At 40.6% G+C, this 19017-nt stretch overlaps 1 protein-coding gene across 2 annotated transcripts in view; it reads left to right on the top strand.

Moving 5' to 3' along the window:
• Positions 1–19017, top strand: part of Atg7 (autophagy related 7) — a 241864-nt gene that overhangs the window by 88672 nt on the left and 134175 nt on the right. For both annotated transcript variants that reach the window (XM_047535017.1, XM_047535016.1), the window contains one exon: positions 13053–13133. In XM_047535017.1, coding sequence (XP_047390973.1) covers positions 13053–13133 — 81 coding nt within the window. The remainder of the gene's footprint in view (positions 1–13052; positions 13134–19017) is intronic.

The raw sequence follows: 19017 nt of genomic DNA, 5'->3' as shown, positions 1-19017 counted from the left end.
ACATTGTAGAACTTAGCTTGCTGTTCCTACTCCAGTGTTCTTGCACCATGCCACCCTGTCATTAGTTTAACCTCCCTGAGCCTCAATTTTCCTATTAATTAATCATGTGCTTCCCCCTGTATCCAGGGGTGCATCTGACATAGCCTGTAAACCATAAGACACTGGGAAAATGTGACTTTCCCCTCTGAGTCACACAAGGTGGCCTTTGTTTGACATGAGCCTTCTGTAGAGAAACCTTTCCAGCGGGACCCAACAGACACCATACAGCCATCTATCACAAGGCCACTGACCTGCAGGGCTGACCTCTGCTATTTATGTTCTCATATCTCATTCAGATCTTTCCCATGTCTCCCCCCACCCTCTCTCCTGACCTTGAGCTGTGCCCTCATCTCTTTTACAGATTTTTGTGCTGAGAAGGGCCTTAATTAAATTTTCAGTCATGCCCCTGCACTGGTTTCCTTCTTTAAGCCCTTTATGTTAAATTACTGCAGTTGTAGTTTTCTCAGTGCTGAGGCCAGAGGGCAGAACAGTCTCTCTGGAGAAGAGGCCCCGTGTCAAAATGCATGTGCCCATGTTTTTCAGGCACTATGGCAACTAATCCTTCTTGGTGTTATTTATCCCCATTGAGCCTGGCAATCGATTGTCATTCACCAACTCTTCTAGTCCTCTCTCCTCCTTTTCAGATGTCTGAAGGATTGTTTTGGTTGTTGGCCATCTCTTCATTTGGCCTTTTCAAAGACTAAAGAATAATGTGGCCATATATGGGAAAAACTGTGTGTGTGTGTGTGTGTGTGTGTGTGTGTGTGTGTGTGTGAGTGAGAGAGAGAGAGAGAGAGAGAGAGAGAGAGATTATTTGCTTACATTATTTCAAGTTCCAAACCTTTATTTTTAGCTACATTCTAAAAAAGAAAAGTGGAGAAAGAATTTGAAGAAATTAATCTCAGGGTTGTGAGGTCCCCATTTATAAAGTTTAAACAACTTCTTTCTCCCCTCTTTTTCTTAAGTGGAATGAGTCCATTTATGCAACTGTGTTTTGATTAGGGGAACATCATTTCCACCAAAACAGCAGGCTGTGTTGCAATGTCCTCTTGCACACTCGGCTCTTTTCTCCTCCCCTCCTCCTCCTCCTCCCCTCCTCCCCCTCCTTCCCCTCCTTCTCCTCTCCTCCTGCCCCCATCCCCTGCTCCCCCAGACAAATGATTTCCTGTTGGAGGGGAACTTGGTAAACCCCTTTGTGTACTTTGCATGTAAAGAATGGCCAGTGAGGTTCTCAGGGCTCATTTTTCTCAGTGCCCCAAAGGAAAATATTTATTAATTGGCCCCTGCAGAATGAGATGTAGTAGAAAAGCCAGAGTCCTTGGACTGAGAATCACAAGGCCCTCCACCAGCAACTCATTGTGTAACTTGGAGAAAGTTCCCTAACTTCCCCTGTGTTCCACTGGTCTCTGCTCTCTGTGTTGGACCCCAGAGGCCTCAGGATTACTCAGTATTCTCTCTGTGGAACCACAGGCAGAATTTGGCCCATCCAGAGATTGGCCAAGTACAGAAAAGGGTTTGATTAGGTCCTGAAATTCAATGAAATTCTCCCTGAAGAAACCTCTTATTGAATTTGAAAACCGTGAAAACCATTTAAGGTGAGAAAATAAGCTTGTGTCTCTTGGTTTTTTGGGTTTTGTTTTGTTCTTCAAGGCTCTGGCCCATTGTACAAGTAGACAGCAAGAAGTATAAACTACTTTCTGTCTATAGAGAGTGATTTTTAAAAAATTATTTTATTGATATGTGAATGATATAGGTGTACCTCTTAATGAATTATCACAAAGTAAACTCACTCCTGCACCCAGCACACAGATGGAAAGGAAATGTTACCAAGCATGCTCACAGCCCTCCTCCTGCTTCTCCTGGTTATTGTCTGCTCCTTACAACAGAGAGATGAGCATCTCTTGACTCTTAACACCATGGGAGACTTTTATATGATTTTGATCTTTCTATACATGAATTTGTATAGTGTGTACTCCTTGATCTGCCTTTGTTTGTAGAGAACTTTTTCATTATTGTTCTTAGCATAGTTGTATTATTCTCTCTGCTTACCATCATCTGGAATCTTTTTACTGGAGAGTGAGGGACAGGGAACAGGAAAGTGGGGGAAGGGGGGAGGGGAGGGGAAAAAGGAAGGAGAAAGGAGGTGGGAAAAGGAGAAAGGAAGGAGAAGGCAGACAGGCAGGCAGGTAACTCATTGTCTTCCTAGCTCCTGGGGTGATGATGACTGAGTTCTTCAAGATCAAATCCTTCCTCTGGTTCTTTGTGGGAGGCACACAGTTCAGAAATTATAAAACCTACAGGTCACTCCTGATATCTCTGGTAAGTTGGTTTGCAGGGTATTGAGCCATCCTGCGTGTGATACAAGTTCACAACCTCAGGCCTGCTGATGCTTTGACTAGCCATCATCAGAGCAGGGTAAAATCAAAGTGACACCACAGTAATCATCCAAACACCAAAGTCCTGCTTTTATGCTACTTGTGGACTGTGTAGTTCACAGTTTTTGTCTTTGGGTGGAGTGTACGGCTAGGTCTAGAGTACTGATTAAAAAAATCACTGAGTGTATATGCCCTTCCTTTTGGTTTGTACTTGCCAGCCCTGAGTTCTCTCAAGCTCTTGAATGATTTCTTTCTGTTAGCTTTAGAAAAGTAGAATGAAGGCAAAATGAGGGCAGGACTCTGGGAGGGCTCTGGCCTGGGAAATCTCTAAGTGAGGCTCTTGCCACCTCCTGAGCTACAATTTATTTGGCCTATCTGCTCCAGTCTGTGCCCTGTAAATCTTTGATTTCAGTTTTAATCAGGTCTGTTTTCCTGTGCTTAGAAATGCTTGTCTTGGTGTGCCTAGACTTGGGGTATGAATGGACTGACTACAGGGGAGGATATTCATAGAGAAACAGGAAGAACACATTTCCTGAGAAGTAGCTCAGGAAAAGGAGTCCCCTCCCACCTGGTTCTATACCCGTCAGGTTGATGGCCATGGCAGCAACAGTATAAATAGGCAGGCCTCGTGTTTCACTGTGTTGGCTGTTAGGGTTTGTAACCTAGTCATCCTGTGAATCCTCTAGCCAATCATGCCAACAGATGGTTCCCATCCATGTCCATGTACCATTAGGGTCAGAGAAGTTAGGTCAGAGAGCAAGATCACCCAGTGTTTGACTGCATTAGCTCTTAGAGTCATCTAAGGTGGAAGATGTGCCCCAAGCCACTTGGATGTGGTGGGATCTTGTTTCAGCTGGGAGGCCCCTGAATGCAAGGCAGCATCTGGGTAGAAAGTCTGACAGTGTCTGGGTTTCAACTTCATGAGGCCCTAGAAGAAGGATCCCTGGAGGATAAATCACAGATACTATCATCCAGTTCAAAAGCATCTCAGGTTGCATCTCTTGCCCCAGGAGTTGGGCCTCACTTTATCCCTAAAAGGATTTCACTTTGCTTTATGAATGTTGTCCACCCCACAAGGCTGTACTGTTTGTGAGTTCTCATGGGGTGGCAGCCTGAAGGTTTTGTGATCTTACAGATCTGATTAGAATCCACTTTGCCTCTTAATTTCATATTCATTCTTCCATTTATGACCTCTTTTCCCAAAAAAGCTCTTGTTGCTGGTCACTGTGTGACCTTGGGTAGATTATTTATCCTCTATGAACCTCATTTTCTTCCTTTCCTTTCTTTTCTTTCTCTTTACTTTCTTTTCTCTGCTTTTAGTACTGGGGATTGAATCTGGGGTGCTCTACCACTGAGCAGCATTCCAGCCCTTTTTATTTTTATTTTTATTTTATTTTATTTATTTTTATTGTTAACAAATGGGATCGTGTTTCTCTGTACATGAAGTAGAGGCATACCATTTGTGTAATCATACATTTACATAGGATAATGGTGTTTGATTCTTTCTGTTATTGTTTCCTTTTCTGCCACCCCTCCCATCCCTCTTTTCCCTCTATATAGTTCCTCCTTCCTCCATTGTTTTCTCACACCCACCCCCCATTATGTGTCATCATCCGCTTATCAGCAAGATCATTCGTCCTTTGGTTTTTTGAGATTGGCTTATCTCAGCATGGTATTCTCCAATTTCATCCATTTGCCTGCAAATGCCATAATTTTATTATTCTTTATGGCTGAGTAATATTCCATTGTATATATATACCATAGTTTATTTATCCATTCATCAATTGAGGGGCATCTAGGTTAGTTCTACAATCTGGCTATTGTGAATTGAGCAGCTATGAACATTGATGTGGCTGCATCACTGTAGTATGCTGATTTTAAGTCCTTTGGGTATAGGCTAAGGAGTGGGATAGCTGGGTCAAATGGTGGTTCCATTCCAAGTTTTCTAAGGAATTTCCACACTGCTTTCCAGAGTGACTACACTAATTTGCAGCCCCACCAGCAATGTATTAGTGTACCTTTTCCCCCACATCCTCGCCAACACCTATTGTTGCTTGTGTTCTTGATAATCGCCATTTTAATTGGGGTGAGATGGAATCTTAGTGTAGTTTTGATTTGCATTTCTCTTATTACTAGAGATGTTGAACATTTTTTTCATATATCTATTGATTACTTGTAGATCTTCTTCTGTGAAGTGTCTATTCTTTTCCTTTAGCCCATTTGTTGATTGGGTTTTTGTATTCTTGGTGTATTTATTTTGAGTTGCATGAACTGGCCTTGAACTTGTGATTCTCCTGCCTCAGCCTCCTGAGTAGCTGCGATTTTAGGTGCATACTACTGTGCCCAGCTTGAACCTCATGCTTTTTATATCTGTAAAATGGAGATAATAACATAAGAACCTCCTAGAATGCATGTATGGATTCAATTTCATTTTCTAGGCACTGGCACAGTTCTGGACACATAAGAGGCACTTGGAAATGTTTGTTTTATCATTTTCTTTCACTTTTTATTTAAATGGAAGCATTTGTCTCCTCAACAGGAAATTAGGAAGAATTCATGAAGCTCTGGAAGGGAATGCCGGAGGATTAACCCCATTTGCACTAGTTTTCTAAGGATGACCCTGGCTCATTCCCAGCTTAGTTCTTCTGCCCCTCTGTGGCTCTGGTTCAAGAGGAGGTGGAAGCTGTTATCTGAAACAAAGGCCTCTGGTGTGGTGTGTGTGCCTGGGGTTTTGCAATTGCTAAACTCTTTTAGCAATTTTTATTTTGGCTTTGAATTTGATTAAGACTCTTTTCAACATCCAAGCCTGAACTGGAATTTGGCGCTTGTTTTTATTTATGCAAACTCCTAGCTCTAGAACTGTTGCCAGGCCTGCTGGTAGCTGGTGTGAAGTGAAAGCATCAGGGTCCAGTTGTGGCTGTGATGTTCTCTTCTCAGATTGGCCAGGCTTTCTGGGGGTTGGGTCTCAGCTTCCCATGGAGGCAAGGTGAGGTGGTCTTGGAACTGAAGCTGATTTTACTGGTTAGGTAAAAACCCTGACAGGGGTTGGTGGCCCAGAAGTGAAGGGCCCATTTCTAGTCCTGATCTTTTTATTTCATATCCAACTGGGGCAAAGTTGACCTAAGAGAATTGAATTCACCTGATAGGGGATAGGCCTTCTAGGTGTTCAGTTTTTGTTTTAGGGAGTGTTTTCTTTAAGTCCCTCTGGCCTTCTGTCTGTCCCTCCCTTCCATTTTACCTCCTCTTTGCATTTCAGCTTTTCTCTTCCAGGCTTTAGAGTCAGAAAGAACAGAATTCAGATTCCTTGCTTTAATCACTTGGTAGTTATGAAACCTGGGGCAAGCCATGTCCCTTCCTGGGTCCTGACTCTTATCTAGTAAATGGTTGAAGGTCACAGGATGGTAGCAAGGCCAAAATGAAATGCAATGTGTGAAGATAGCCAGGAGCATTAGACACAGCAGGATGCTCAGTACCTGTGAGTGCTCCACTTCCTGCAGACTGCAGACGTCCCCCAGGTCATCAAGGTCCACCATAGTCCAGGACAGACCTTCCTGCATGGTTTCTAAAGTGAGGGGGGGCACAGTTGTTAAGTGCAAAGGAAAGGGGAGAGGGAGGAGGAAGAACTTTAGAGGAGCCAGAGAGGAGAGAGGCAGAGGTGAGGGTTGCTCAGTGAGTCTGAGGAACTGAAAGACCAGTGCACCCATGTTGTGGAGAGTTGGGGGAACCCAGAGGAGGAAGCATGGGGTGCACAGGCCATTTAAAGGTTTGTACCTTCATCCCAGAGGGAAGGCTTGACATGACATGGTAAGATTGACTGCAGCATGGAGAACAGACTGCAGGAGACATAAGTGACTCTGGAATCATTTAAGCTTAAATTGGAAGACAGCCTGATTCAGGGGCTCCCTTACCTGGAGCCATTTCAAAATACACAGTTCTCAGTCAATCCCAGAGCCACTGAGTGAAAACCTTTGGGAACTCCAGGCATCGGAGATCCACTGCTAGAGCCCGAGAAAGACTTTTTGATGGCATCCGCAGGACAATGTCCCTAATTCCTCATGTTAGCACAGACCAAATCCTGGTTTTTGAACTTACCTTTGGATTTTGTGCTCTCACTTATGCTAATTGTATCTCCAGCACCCCCCCATATACCCCAACCCAAACAGGTGTTACTGCCTGGGCACCTTGCAATGCCATGCAGACGTACGCAAGTGTTCCTCATGAAATCCTGCCTGATCAATGCCCCACACATGTGTTCTACTGAGCGCAGCTGGGAAACTGGATCAGGAGCCCTTTAAAAGCCCTGTGCTGAACCTCCTTGCCTTCTGTGTGCCATCTTTTCATCTGCTCATGCTGAGCACTCTGTTTCCTGTCTTATGGGCCCTGGAAGCCAAGCTCAGGCATGACACAGTGCCTCAAGTTGATAACAGATTCGACTCTGACTGCTTTGCTCATTTAGAACCTGGGGCAATGAGTGGGCTGGGAGCCAAGTGAGCACAGGTACTTGTTTCTTCTGACTCTGTCATTCCCAACTGGGTTCTTGGGGTTGGTTCATTTTTGTTTCTAATATTCAGAGCATCTAATAAGATGCACACATTGTAGAACTACTTTAAGTTCAAAATATTTTTTTTCCAAGCTGAAGAGTTTGTAGCTTGGTGCTCAGCATACAAGAGTCTCTGGGCTCAACCCCAGCACCCAAATAAAATTTTTTTCTTCCTGTAAGGGTACCTTAGATATTAAAGTTGGTGATTATTTGCAGGAAGAGGTATAAGGATAAGAGGGACTTTTAATTTTATACCTTTCTGTACTGTTTTGAAAAAAAAAAAAAAACGAGGTCATAAACTGTTCTTTAACATTTCCTTTTTCAAAGCATAATTTACATACAGTAAGCATACATTTTGATTAAATGTTGACGGGTGTGTACACTCATATATTGCCACCACAAAAGACATATGGAACTTCTGTCACCCCAAAATTTCCCTTGTGCCTCTTCCCAAGTTCACATCCCACCCTCAGTCCCAGGCAACCACTGATCCAGTTTCTGTATGGGCTATTTTCATTTCTTTATACTTTTATGTAATAAAAGAATGTAATCTAAATTTTAGAAAATAAACTGTGGAGGGAGAGAGACAAGGTGTGGGGGTGAAACTGATAGTTTTTCTCTCTATAGGGACAGCGAGAATGAAAGGATGCTGTTTTAAACATTGTAAAATGGAAGTTAATGCACCATGGGAGTGTGGGTTTGTTTTTTTTTTCTCTTTTTTTGTTCTGTCATATACTTACTGTTTTCATGAAAAGAGTTAACATAAAAAAACAAAACAAAGCAAAACAAAACTGGCCTTAATCTCTATCCTCCTTTAAGGAGATATTGACAGCAAACATTGGAACATGAGTTAAGAGTAAGCTTTGTGCAGCCCCAAAATCAGAAAGTTTACCTTAAGCAATATCAAAAGGTTTTGGTTCCGGTGTGAATGGAGAAATAACTTAGAAATCACTGTACAAAAGCTTTTCAGTGTAAATTTAGTACTGGCTAAACAAGGCAGAAATGGTGGTGCTATTTTTAGAAAGACTGGAAGGAATTTGAGTCTTGCCGAAGGCTTTCATTCATTTTCTGACAGCTAACAGGTAATGTTGAGTGGTAGCAAAGCCCAGGAAGATGTAAGGAAGGTAACAAAGTGTTTCACAGGACAGGATTTGAGTGGGACTCTTAGCATAGATTCTCGGACCTTCTCCCAGACCTTTTGAATCAAACTCCAGGGATTTTCCTGATGAGACAAATTGAGAAAACACCAAAGAAGCTTATTCTTTCATATACTTTGCATACTCCTAAGTATAAAAGGTCATTGTGAAGTTTACCCTATCCAAACTAGGGACAAACCTTTGTGTCCGTATACGCACACATATGCACACATACGGGGTGCGAGCCTGCTAAGCAGGCGCTCTGCCACTGAACTACACTCCCCAACATGGGAGAATTCTTTTAATTTCTTTGATTATGACTTGGGGCCTGGCCTCTCCAAATAGGCGTGAATATATTTATTAGGACTTTTGCATAGGGTACCTGGATTTTACATTGCTTTGGGAATCTGTGCACATCTTAGTGAGGTACTAAAATTTTAAGTAGCAACTCTGGTCTTTAAATTTTATGTGTTTCTTCTAAGACTGAGGGAATGCAGAGCACATTGTGGAGACACTAATTTATAATACTGGGGATATAAAAGCATAAATGACTGGGAAGGGTTTCAAATTGCCTGGAAAATGTGACTCATGGTAAGTTAGCATTTTTCTTGTGGATTACTTGGGATGCGTTTTCTCTGTATAATTCAAATATGAATAATTTTGCAGGCTTCCAGTTGTTTTGCTCATTCATTTCATAATTTATTGAGTAAATCTCATGAGCAAATCCCTGTACCGTGTGAATAAATACAAATAGTTTAACCTGTCTTGTCCTCTAAAAGCAAGAGAAGTTTAAAAAAATGTTTTTAACTATAGCACACTTTCTGATTCTAAAATTCATAGGGAAATATTAGGAACCCAGAATCGTTAAAATAATCTTGAAAAAGGTGAATAAAAGTTGAACTTACACTTTCCAGTTTCAGACTTGGTACAGAGCTATTGTCATCAAGACACTGTAGTACTTGCATATAGATAGATGTGCGTAAATCAATGGAATAGAATTGACAGTCCAGAAATGAGCCCTTAAATTTGTGGCCAACTGATGATAGTTCAGTAGAGAAAGAATAGTCATCTCAACAAATAGCCCTGTGACAACTGGATTTTTACATGCAAAAGAATGAATTTAGATCCTTTTTCTCATACCATATTCAAAAATTAGCTCAAAATGGACCACAGGCCTAAATATAAGGGCTAAACTGTAAACCTCCTAAGAGAGTATATTATAAATCTTCATCAACTTATATCTGACACGAAAAGACTAGTAGCAGAAGAAAAAGTAGATAAATGAGACTTCACCAAAATAAAGCCTGTTCTTCAATACACCAAAAGACAAACCATAGAAAGGGAGGAAATACTTGCAAATCATGTATCTAAGAAATTTGATTCCAGAATAAAGAAATGAGAGTTTAACAACAAAAAGGTAACCCAATTTGATACTTGGCAAAGGATTTGAATAGACATTTCTCCAAAGAAGGTATACAAATGGTCAAGAAACACATGGGAAGATGCTTGACAGTCATTAGAGAAATGCAGATCAAAACCATAGTGAGCAAGCTGCCAACCTCACACTCACTGAGTTGTTTGTGATGAAGAAAAGGAATAACAAGTGTTGACAAGGAGTTGGAGAAATCAGAGCCCTCATACCTGGCTAGTGGAAACATAATATGGTGTGGTCACTTCAGGTGGTTTGGCAGTGCTTCTTCAAATCCCAAGCATAGAATGACCACATGACCTTGTAACTGCACTCTTAGGGATATACCCAAGAGAAACAGCCATCCACTGATGAGTTGATAAACACATGTGGCATGTCCATAAAATTGGTTATCATTTGGCAATAGAAAGAATGACATGCTGATGTGGATGAAAACCTTGTGCCCAGTGAAGGAAGCCAGTTGTATATGATCCCATTTATAGGGAATATGCAGAATAGGCAAATCGATAGAAATAGAAAGTAGATTAGTTTTCCCAGAGTCTGGGAAAAGGGGAGGATGAAGACTAAGTGCTTTCCAGTCCCTGGGTTTCTTTTGGAGTGAAGATAAAGTTTAGTAATTAGATAGTGTTGCTGGTTGTACAACTGAATATTCTAATCACCAAGTTTACACTTTAAAAAATGAACATTTTTGTATGTGAATCATTTAAATATACCTGCTATTAATTTCTTTTTTAAAAAAACTTACTACATTAGGTAGTGGAGGCATAAAGACCAAAAGATGGATTTCAGAGGGTGGAGATGTTATTTCTAGGTTGAATGGCAGGGGGATGGAGGATTGATGAAAGAGGTTTGTTTGGGCTGAGTGACTTTTCAGGAAGATGAGGAGTTAGATACATGTGTCTTAGCAAAAGGAAGAATTCTGAATCATTGAATTCAGCCTGGGGCAAGACCAGGAGACAGATGACAGATGTCTTTGGGAGGGAAGTTGTAGTTCAGTTTAACAGTTGGATCAGCCTGTGAAAAGACTCTGTCCAGGATACAAATGGGAAGGCAAGTTGGGTCCAGACCTCTGGGGTGGGAGAGGCTGGAGTGCCAGTGTAGGCAATGCCCTGCTTTATTTGGTTTGCTCTAAGTGACTGATAAAATGTGGCAGGCCTCAGAGCTCTGTGTTAGGAAAATGAATTGATGACAATAACTTGACATTAAATAGAAGGGAGAGAGCCTACCCTGGGAGGCACCTGTTTAGAGTTGGTTGCAATCGGTTTGAGAAGGTTTTCCTCTGAGACTATTTAAAACTGGAATAGCTTTGATTATGTTCTGAGTCTTCTGATACCAATTTAGTGAACTTGTAAATCCTCACAGGCATTATTCTACTTCATTTCCTGGGAAAATGAATCACTGTTTCCTGGCAAAGAGCTGTCTGGGTGCTGAACAATGGTGTGTTGGCCTTCCTCAGCCAGTGCAGACCCTTTTTTTTTTTTTTTTTTTTTTTTAATTCCTCACCACCTGTGTTTTTGTTGTTCTTTCCTTCCTTTCCTTTTTCTCTCTTCCCTTTAAGCTCCTAATCAGATCTACCCTCTCCCTTGCTTTCTGCTTTACTCCCCACCTCTAATCATAAGACAGTTTAGCAGATAGAATTACCAATATTCTTTCTGCAACTTAAGGAGAGCTTAATAAAAGCTAGATGAGGGATAATGGGATGAAGTAAACTTTCTGTAAAACATGTGGAAGTTTGGGCTGTATGTAGGTCAGTGGTAGAGTGCTTGCCCCAGGATGCACTAGGCCTTTGGTTCTTTCCCCAGCACTGGAACAGAGAAAGAGAGAGTAAAAAGCAGGCATTGACATATAGGCCATTTGAAATAATATTTTAGTAGAAATTATGCTAAATATGATAGTTTTAAAAAAGAATTTAGTGTAAAAATAACTTGGGCATGCAGAAAGGTCACTATGAGCATTCATTGTAACTTCCAGAGCTCCTAAGGATTTTGGCAGTACCATCTGTCACTTAACCATTAAAGCCCCCTCTGCCAGTTTGATGTCCCCTGTTTTCATATTCTGAATAGCAGACTCATGACCCTGATGGTGCCTCTGGTACTGGATTACGAAACAGCCACCATGCTGAGAAGTGGGGAACTAAAGGATTGTCACATTTTCAAAGGTTCACCATGCGTCTATCTTTACTCCAGTTGCCTCACTTCTCATTTCCACCCGCTCTTTCGCTCTTGACCTGGGATTATAGTGAAATCATGTATATTCATAAGGACATTTGGAAAATGGCTGTAGGCATTTTCTTCAGTTAGGTTTTCTAAATGTAGGTTCACACATTGTCTTACATCGCTGGTTGCAGTGTAGGCGTAAAGATGGAGTTATCCAAAATTGGAAGGAAGCCTGAAAAAGGGTTTTGTTTTTATTTGGGGGATGAGCATCAGTAACCGAAACAACAATCATGAGGAGATCTAATATTAAAGACAAATGCTGTGATAATCTGAGAGGGAGTTAGGAAGCCAGCCTCCAGCCCACCCAGAGGCCCTGGCCTGGACCTTGTGTTGATACTTTGCTCTCACTTACCTGAGCAGGGTGCTTCACCCTTCTAAGCCCAAGTTCAGCCAACTTAAAATGGGCTAGTCAGGAAGGTCATTGAAATGAACTCAGGACAAGATTTGTATTGTTTGGCTTATTACAAATATTGAGTTCTGTGGAGACATTAAAAGATTTGCCATTCTCATTATTAGTAACAATGTGTTAATCACTGAACAGATTGAAATAGCTTCTCTGCCCTATGTACAGTTCTAGAGTTATAATGCCCCAAGCATAAATGACCTCAGTCATAGTTGCTAGGACCTGGTTACTTTCAAATGTGCACCCATTGCAGGCAGAAGTTTACACTCAAGGTGGCGCTGTTGCCCCAGCAATTGCTGCAGTTTTACATGTTGTTTCTGTTCCATAGCAAGCAGAAAAACTGGATGTGAGTTTAGACTACATCTCTGCTTTCTGTAGGCAGTCCCCAGGCCATGTGTACTTGTGTGGCCCCTCCCGTATAGATTTGTGGATAGGTGCCTTATCCCATAGTCTCTACAACAAGAGAGTTCAATCAGGGTCACCTAGGCAATTTGTTTTGTGGTGCTGGGGATGAAACCCAGAGCCTGGTGCATGCTGGGCAGGTGCTCTGCCACCGAGCTACACTCCCAGGCCCTGACGTGCTATATTTTTGAAGGTATTCATTAAAACAATACTTTAGATATTACAGCTTGCTTTTCATATTTTGAAGTCAATTTGCTTTTAGGTCTCAGATACCTGAAAAGTTTGTAGGCCTTGGTTCCTAATGGGATACAGGCCTCAATATATTTCTTTCCCAGACCTATTTACAATACAGGGGAAAATATTCCTGTTGACCCTCACATATGCTAGCTATTTCTGTCAGGACCACCGTAGTAATCACTTCTTCCTCCTCCTCGTCAGACACTAGCCACACATTTTCATAGATGTGGTCATTCCATGCTTGATGTGAATTGTTCTGTTTTGTTTGTTTTTAGATCCGGGGATTTCTGTCACGGTTTGATAATGTCCTTCCTGTCAGCCTGGCGTTTGACAAATGTACAGCTTGTTCTTCCAAAGTAAGTAATTTTTGCATTCAAGGGACTTGTTTTTTAAAATGAGCCCATCAGCATTAAATGCCCTGAGCCTTACCAGGCAGAGGCATTGAAAACAAACTTATGTTGGGGGAGAAGTAGTCCAGGAAGCACTTTTTCTTGTTTTTATTTATCTGTATTTATTCTTACAAAGAAACCAGCCTGAGAAAATTTAATAGTCTAGAGAGAGAGACTGAGTTAGAAATTTTAGCTCTGTATCCATAGTAGCATTGTGGCCATCTTGGCCAGAATTTAAACTTTACTGGTCTTTGTTCCTCCCTGGGGAATTTCCCTCCTTGGATGGACCCTCAACAATTTTTATGCATTACTCAGAAGATGGGGGATTCCAGGCAGTCCTGGCTGTGTGTCTTTTGGAGATCCACATAATGACAAAGAAAAAGTAAACAGATTAGGGGCCTGGGTTGGGAGCCAATAAAAGAGCCCCTTTGGCTTTGATCTTTGCAGCAGCTCTAAAAATAGATCTGGTCTCCTGTTCTTGTAATGGGAAACGGCTGATGGATCTCAAAAGTATGGTGATGGCATCTCATTTTTTAATAGGCTTTGAGATACTGTCTGAGTTATTCTTATATGTATACTGTATGTGACAGCTGATTTCCTTTTTGGGTGTTCCTTTAAGTCTTCTGATACCCAATGATTTAAAACTCCCAGTTCTTGATAAGTAAAAGTTTTCAAGTTGAAGCGCAATGCAAAATAGCATGGGATCACTTACCAGTGAACCAAGGCCTCTTGCTTGCAAATTGGGGTTTCTTTGCTGAATACCCTACACCCAGGAGTTCAGAGGGAATTGAATTCTAGAGAAATTCTCTCCTCTTGAACTGACAAGCTTCTGTTGGAAACTTTATACAGGTCATATCTAATGAGAAGCCCTACACTGACCAGTATCTCTTCAAAAATGAACTTAGATTTGATAAAGCATGTTGACAAATTTGGTTAAATCTAGGTGCTCAAAAATTGAGAGTAGTTTTTTTTCTTCAGAAGTAAACTAAGCCCATTTTGTTGTTATGCATCCCAAGTGCCTACGCTAGAATTTAAAACTTATTATTTATCAGCAATTATGAGCTCATTCTTTCTGTAGTTCCTTAAGATACCTTACATCTACTTAGGTCTGGGCCTCAGGATCTCCATGTGTACTTCTGTCTTCAGAAACTCATTTTAGGATTATATGCTCTTCAGTGGAGTGTATTTTTTTTTTTCTTTGTGTGACTGAACTAATTGGTCTCAAAATAACTTGGCAGTATTAATTTTCACATTGAAATCATTTGGCACAGGTGCCACAAGCTTTCCTCTGGTTTTATGTAGGTCCAGCTAGCCAGCAAAATAAAGATAATTGGGTTCACTAAGTGAAATGCAAACACTCATTCTTTGTTGTTCTCTTTCTAATTAAATTAGCCTACAAGATACTGTTTATAGAAGAATCACAAGCATGCCAGCTAACTGGGCCCCTGATATTCTTTAAAAGAGAATAGCTTTGCATCTTTCTTTCACACTTATTGGAAGCATTAAATTAAATATAGGTATCACTTTTTTGTCAGCAGAATTATTTCCTCTTGGCGGTCATTCTGAGAGTCCTGCTTTACATAAACATGCTGGACAATCTAATACAGACTGACTTGGATTTTAACAGCTGCACTATTCCCATAGAGATCACTTTTCATGTGGTCTGGGTATTAAATTTCTTTTGTGCTGAAAAGGTTGCTTCATTGGTGCCTGTATTTCCTTACAGTAGAAACACGGCGTTCACTTACTTGGCCCCCTTCGTTATGTGCTTAGGGGATGTCGTTGTCTATTATTTGCAAACCCAACATTAATACTTTGAAATGACAAATCTAATTATGTTTCCATTTCTGTGCATGTGATTTTTTTTTCCCCCTTAATGCATACTTAGCTGATATGTTTTATACTGTGCAATATCATAGTTGTTATTGCTTCAAACACATTCTCTGGGGCTAAAAATGACTTTTAAAAAATTTCTCTATTGACATTCATGAAATAATTTTTCCCTTTGGTAGTTTTCAGTATTTGTGTGCCCCTCCCTCCCCTGGGACCAAGGCCATATTTGTCTTGATTTAGTTAGCCACAAATGCAAATTTAAAAATTGGGGAGGTAGGACAAGCTTTGTTGAGAGATAATGCTCTTATTCATTACCTTGTTTATTAAAAATAATAAAAAAAAGTATAGATCTTTTTACAGTTGTCCATGGTGGAAGAATAGAGGTTTTTTTTTTTTTTTTTTTTTTCCTCTTCTCTGCCAGGAAAGACTGAATCGTCTACCCACGAATCATTTCTTAGTCTATTGGCTCTTAGCCTGGCATAGAGCCCAGTAAATTGTTCCATTTTACAGAAAAAAAAAAAAAAAAATACTGAAGAATCCCAGGGGGAGGTGGGTGGTGAGGAGTTGCTTTCATTTCAATTTCTTGTTTATTATCTTAAAAAACTTTCTAAAATCATGGCATCTGTCGTGGGGGGGGACATTATTTGAAGCTTATGTCTTTTTAATTCTAGAAAGGAATTGAGACCAACTGGTGTGTTGTGCAGTTCCTACCAGAAAATTAATTTATTATTATTAGTCTTTCACCTTTTTTTTTTTTTTTTTTTTTTGCCAATTAGGATTTTTTTGGAAACTTAATTTTGACATAATTTTAAGCTTAAAAGTTGCAAGAATTGTTCAAGGAACTTCTGTATAGCCTTTTACCCAGATTATATAATTGTTTCCATTTGCCCCATGACTCATGCTCTCCTCTCTTCTGATTTCCTTCTTATCCTGCCCCCCTCTATTTTTTTTCTTGAAATTTCGAGAGTAAATTGTAAACATTGTGATTCTTTACAACTGAACACTTCAGTGTATATGTCCTAAGAACAAGGACTCTCTTGGCTAAACATAGTAGACTTATTAAATTGAGGCAATTTAATGTTTGCATAATATTATTATCTAATGCATAGTCCATTTCAGATGTTATTTGTACCCACGATGTTTTTTGTAGGTTGATTTTTTTTGTTGTTGTTGTTCTCCTAAACAAGGATCTAATTCAGGATCAAACATTGCATTTTAGTTGTGATGTATCTTTGGTATCCCTCAATCTGGAAATGTTCCTTAACCTTTCCTTGTCTGTCTTAACCCCAACCTTTTGACATGTGGCCAGTTATTTTTTAGAATTTCCCTCAATTGGGGTTTGTCTAATGTTTCCTTCTGATTAGATTCAGGTCATGAAGTTTTTGCAGGAAAACCAAAGGAGTGGCATTGTATCCTGTGTCAGGAGGCACATGATGTATTTTATCCCCTTTGGTGACATTAATTTCCCCCTTTCCATATTTGTAACTACCTTTCCCAATAGAAAGAAACCTGGCTTCCATTATCCTGGATATATTTACTCACATGCTTAAGTCTAGAAAACATAGAATGTAGTTTCAAAATTTATACCCCTACTACTATAGAAAATGAACCTAGTAGCTAGAATTCAATACTTGTGTGTAGTTATATTTTTCTAGGTAAAATTCATAGAGAAATGAAAAAGTCTTAGGAAATCAATGCTATACATTTTGACAAATGTGTACACCTGTGTAACCCACACTCCTCCAATCAAAATGTGGAACACTGCCATCCATCCAGAATTTCCTGTCATTTCCACGGAGAGCGTGTGTCAAATACTGTTATGGTTCTTTTTCCATGAGGGATAGAACTATGCTTTTTCTGGTGTTTTACATAACAATAACCTTATTTCCGAGATCTAGAAGTTGACCAAAAGTTTCTCTGCAGAGTCAGGAGCAGGGCTATGCCTGAGGAAACTATATGTAGAGTATTCGCTCTTGTTGCGTACTTCTGTCACCCAACATTTGTGGAATTGCAGAGACAGCCTCTTCTTCATAAGATAGCAGCTTGGTTTGCTGCCATCTGGGACCTGCCTGCTGCACAGATGTAGCATGATGTGCCCAGAAACCTGATCTAGAGATTTTAAACCTGATTTGGTGATTAGCAACCCTGATTCTGTGCTCATTCTGGTGTTAACCATGTGACAGGATCTTCTGTTGATAGGTTATGATTCAACTTCTGAAAATATCTTGCTATTAGCATTTTGTGTGCATCTGGGCTTTGTGTCCTAAGGAGTAAAAGAGAGTAGAATGAGAAACATCACCTGGCATCATCAGATGATAAATTGCATTTTCTTTTTGCCTGTATGATAGCCAGCCTGCCCATTTATTTTGTAATATCATCCTACCTTTTTTCTATCATATTTCCTTGGGACTTAAGCATGAAAAACCAAAATTAAACTCAGCTATTTAAACTTTCTTTTAGAAAAATCTCTGTCTCAGAGCAACCTGTTACCCAAGAGTTCTGCAAATAACACCATGATAGGATAGAAAGGCAAATTGTAGATTTGGAAGGAAGGGTCAAAGTCTTACTATATGTGTGTTATCAGGCATTTGTTATTTAACTGACATTTGAGTCTCTGATGTATGCCAGAGATAGATTTGAAATGTTTCCCCAAAGCCCATGTGTTGAAGGCTTGATGTGCAATTTGGTACTATTCAGAGGTAAAGCATAGTGAAAGGAAGTTAGATCATTGGGGACGTGCCTTTGAAGGCACCTCCTGTTCCTCTTTTGTTTCCAGCCATGGAGAGTAGTTTTGCTCTACCAAACACTCCTGCCATAATGTATTATCTCACCACAGACCCCAGAGCAGTAAATCAGCTGAACGTGTACTGAAACCTCCAAAGTTGTAAGCCAAAATAAACCATTCCACTTCGTAAGTTGGTTATCTCAAGTGTTTGGTTATAGTAACAGACTACTGATTAATACACTCATCAAATGGTCACTGTCTTGAGAAATGCTGTGTACAGGGTGAGACAGCTATCAACCAATAATGATCTCTGTCACATTGTGACATGCTTGACAGTTAAGATCCACCTTCTAGTAACAGTTTTGTAAATGGGGAAGATGAGTGAAGGCTCTACAGATAGTGACTTCTGAGTTACGTTTAAAGTAGAAGTAGGAATTTCTTTAAAAAAAAAAAAAAAATGTGGAAAAGAGAACAAAAGGAATTCCAGGCAGGGAGGATGGCATATATAATAGCCAGAGGCAAGAAAATGTTGAGCATTTATGAAACTGTTCAGTACAGCAGTTGTGACTGTGCTTGGGCACATTGAAGGCACCCACTTGCCTTCAAATTTTCCTCATCTTGTAAGTACAGTCTCAATTTCGGATCTTCTCAAATTGGAATCTGGTGTATTTTGTCTAACACTTGAGACTGCTGTTTTGAATTTTACAATTCCATATAAAACTCTTTCTCACCTAGCACCAGGCTGAGGGGTTTTCCCAGCCTGAGGACTCCAACAGCTGCAGCAGGGTGGTGTGGAGGGCAGGAAGTCGGGGGATTTCCAGGGCCCTGGCTCTGGTCCCTCCCCTGGCCCATTGAGTGACCTCAAGCAAGGTGCCCCCTGTCTCTGCCCGCCTCCATTTGTTTCTTCCTTTGTTCAATGAGTCAGTCAGATGAGATAAGCTCTGGCTTTCTGTTGACACTTTTTAAAATTATTACCTTTTATACTTTATATTTCCATTATTTTATTTATTTCACAAGTAATCCTGGGCAAGTGCTCTACCACTATACTATACCCCCAGCACGCACGCGCACACACACACATACACGCGCACACACACACACACACACACACACACACTCTTTTATACTCACACTCACTCACTCATACTCCCCGCCCCTCCCCCCTCCTTTCTCTTTTTGTAGAGCTAGGGATGGAACCCATAGCCTTATATATAAGCACATGCTCTATCACTAAGCAATATGCCAGCCCCGCTTTGTGTGCATGTGTGTGTGTGTGTTCCTGGGAGTTGAACC

The sequence above is a fragment of the Sciurus carolinensis genome, chromosome 19, assembly GCF_902686445.1.
Source record: "Sciurus carolinensis chromosome 19, mSciCar1.2, whole genome shotgun sequence".
NCBI lineage: Eukaryota > Metazoa > Chordata > Mammalia > Rodentia > Sciuridae > Sciurus > Sciurus carolinensis.
Note: the sequence above shows the minus strand (reverse complement) of the source record. Positions and strands in the feature narration are given on the sequence as shown.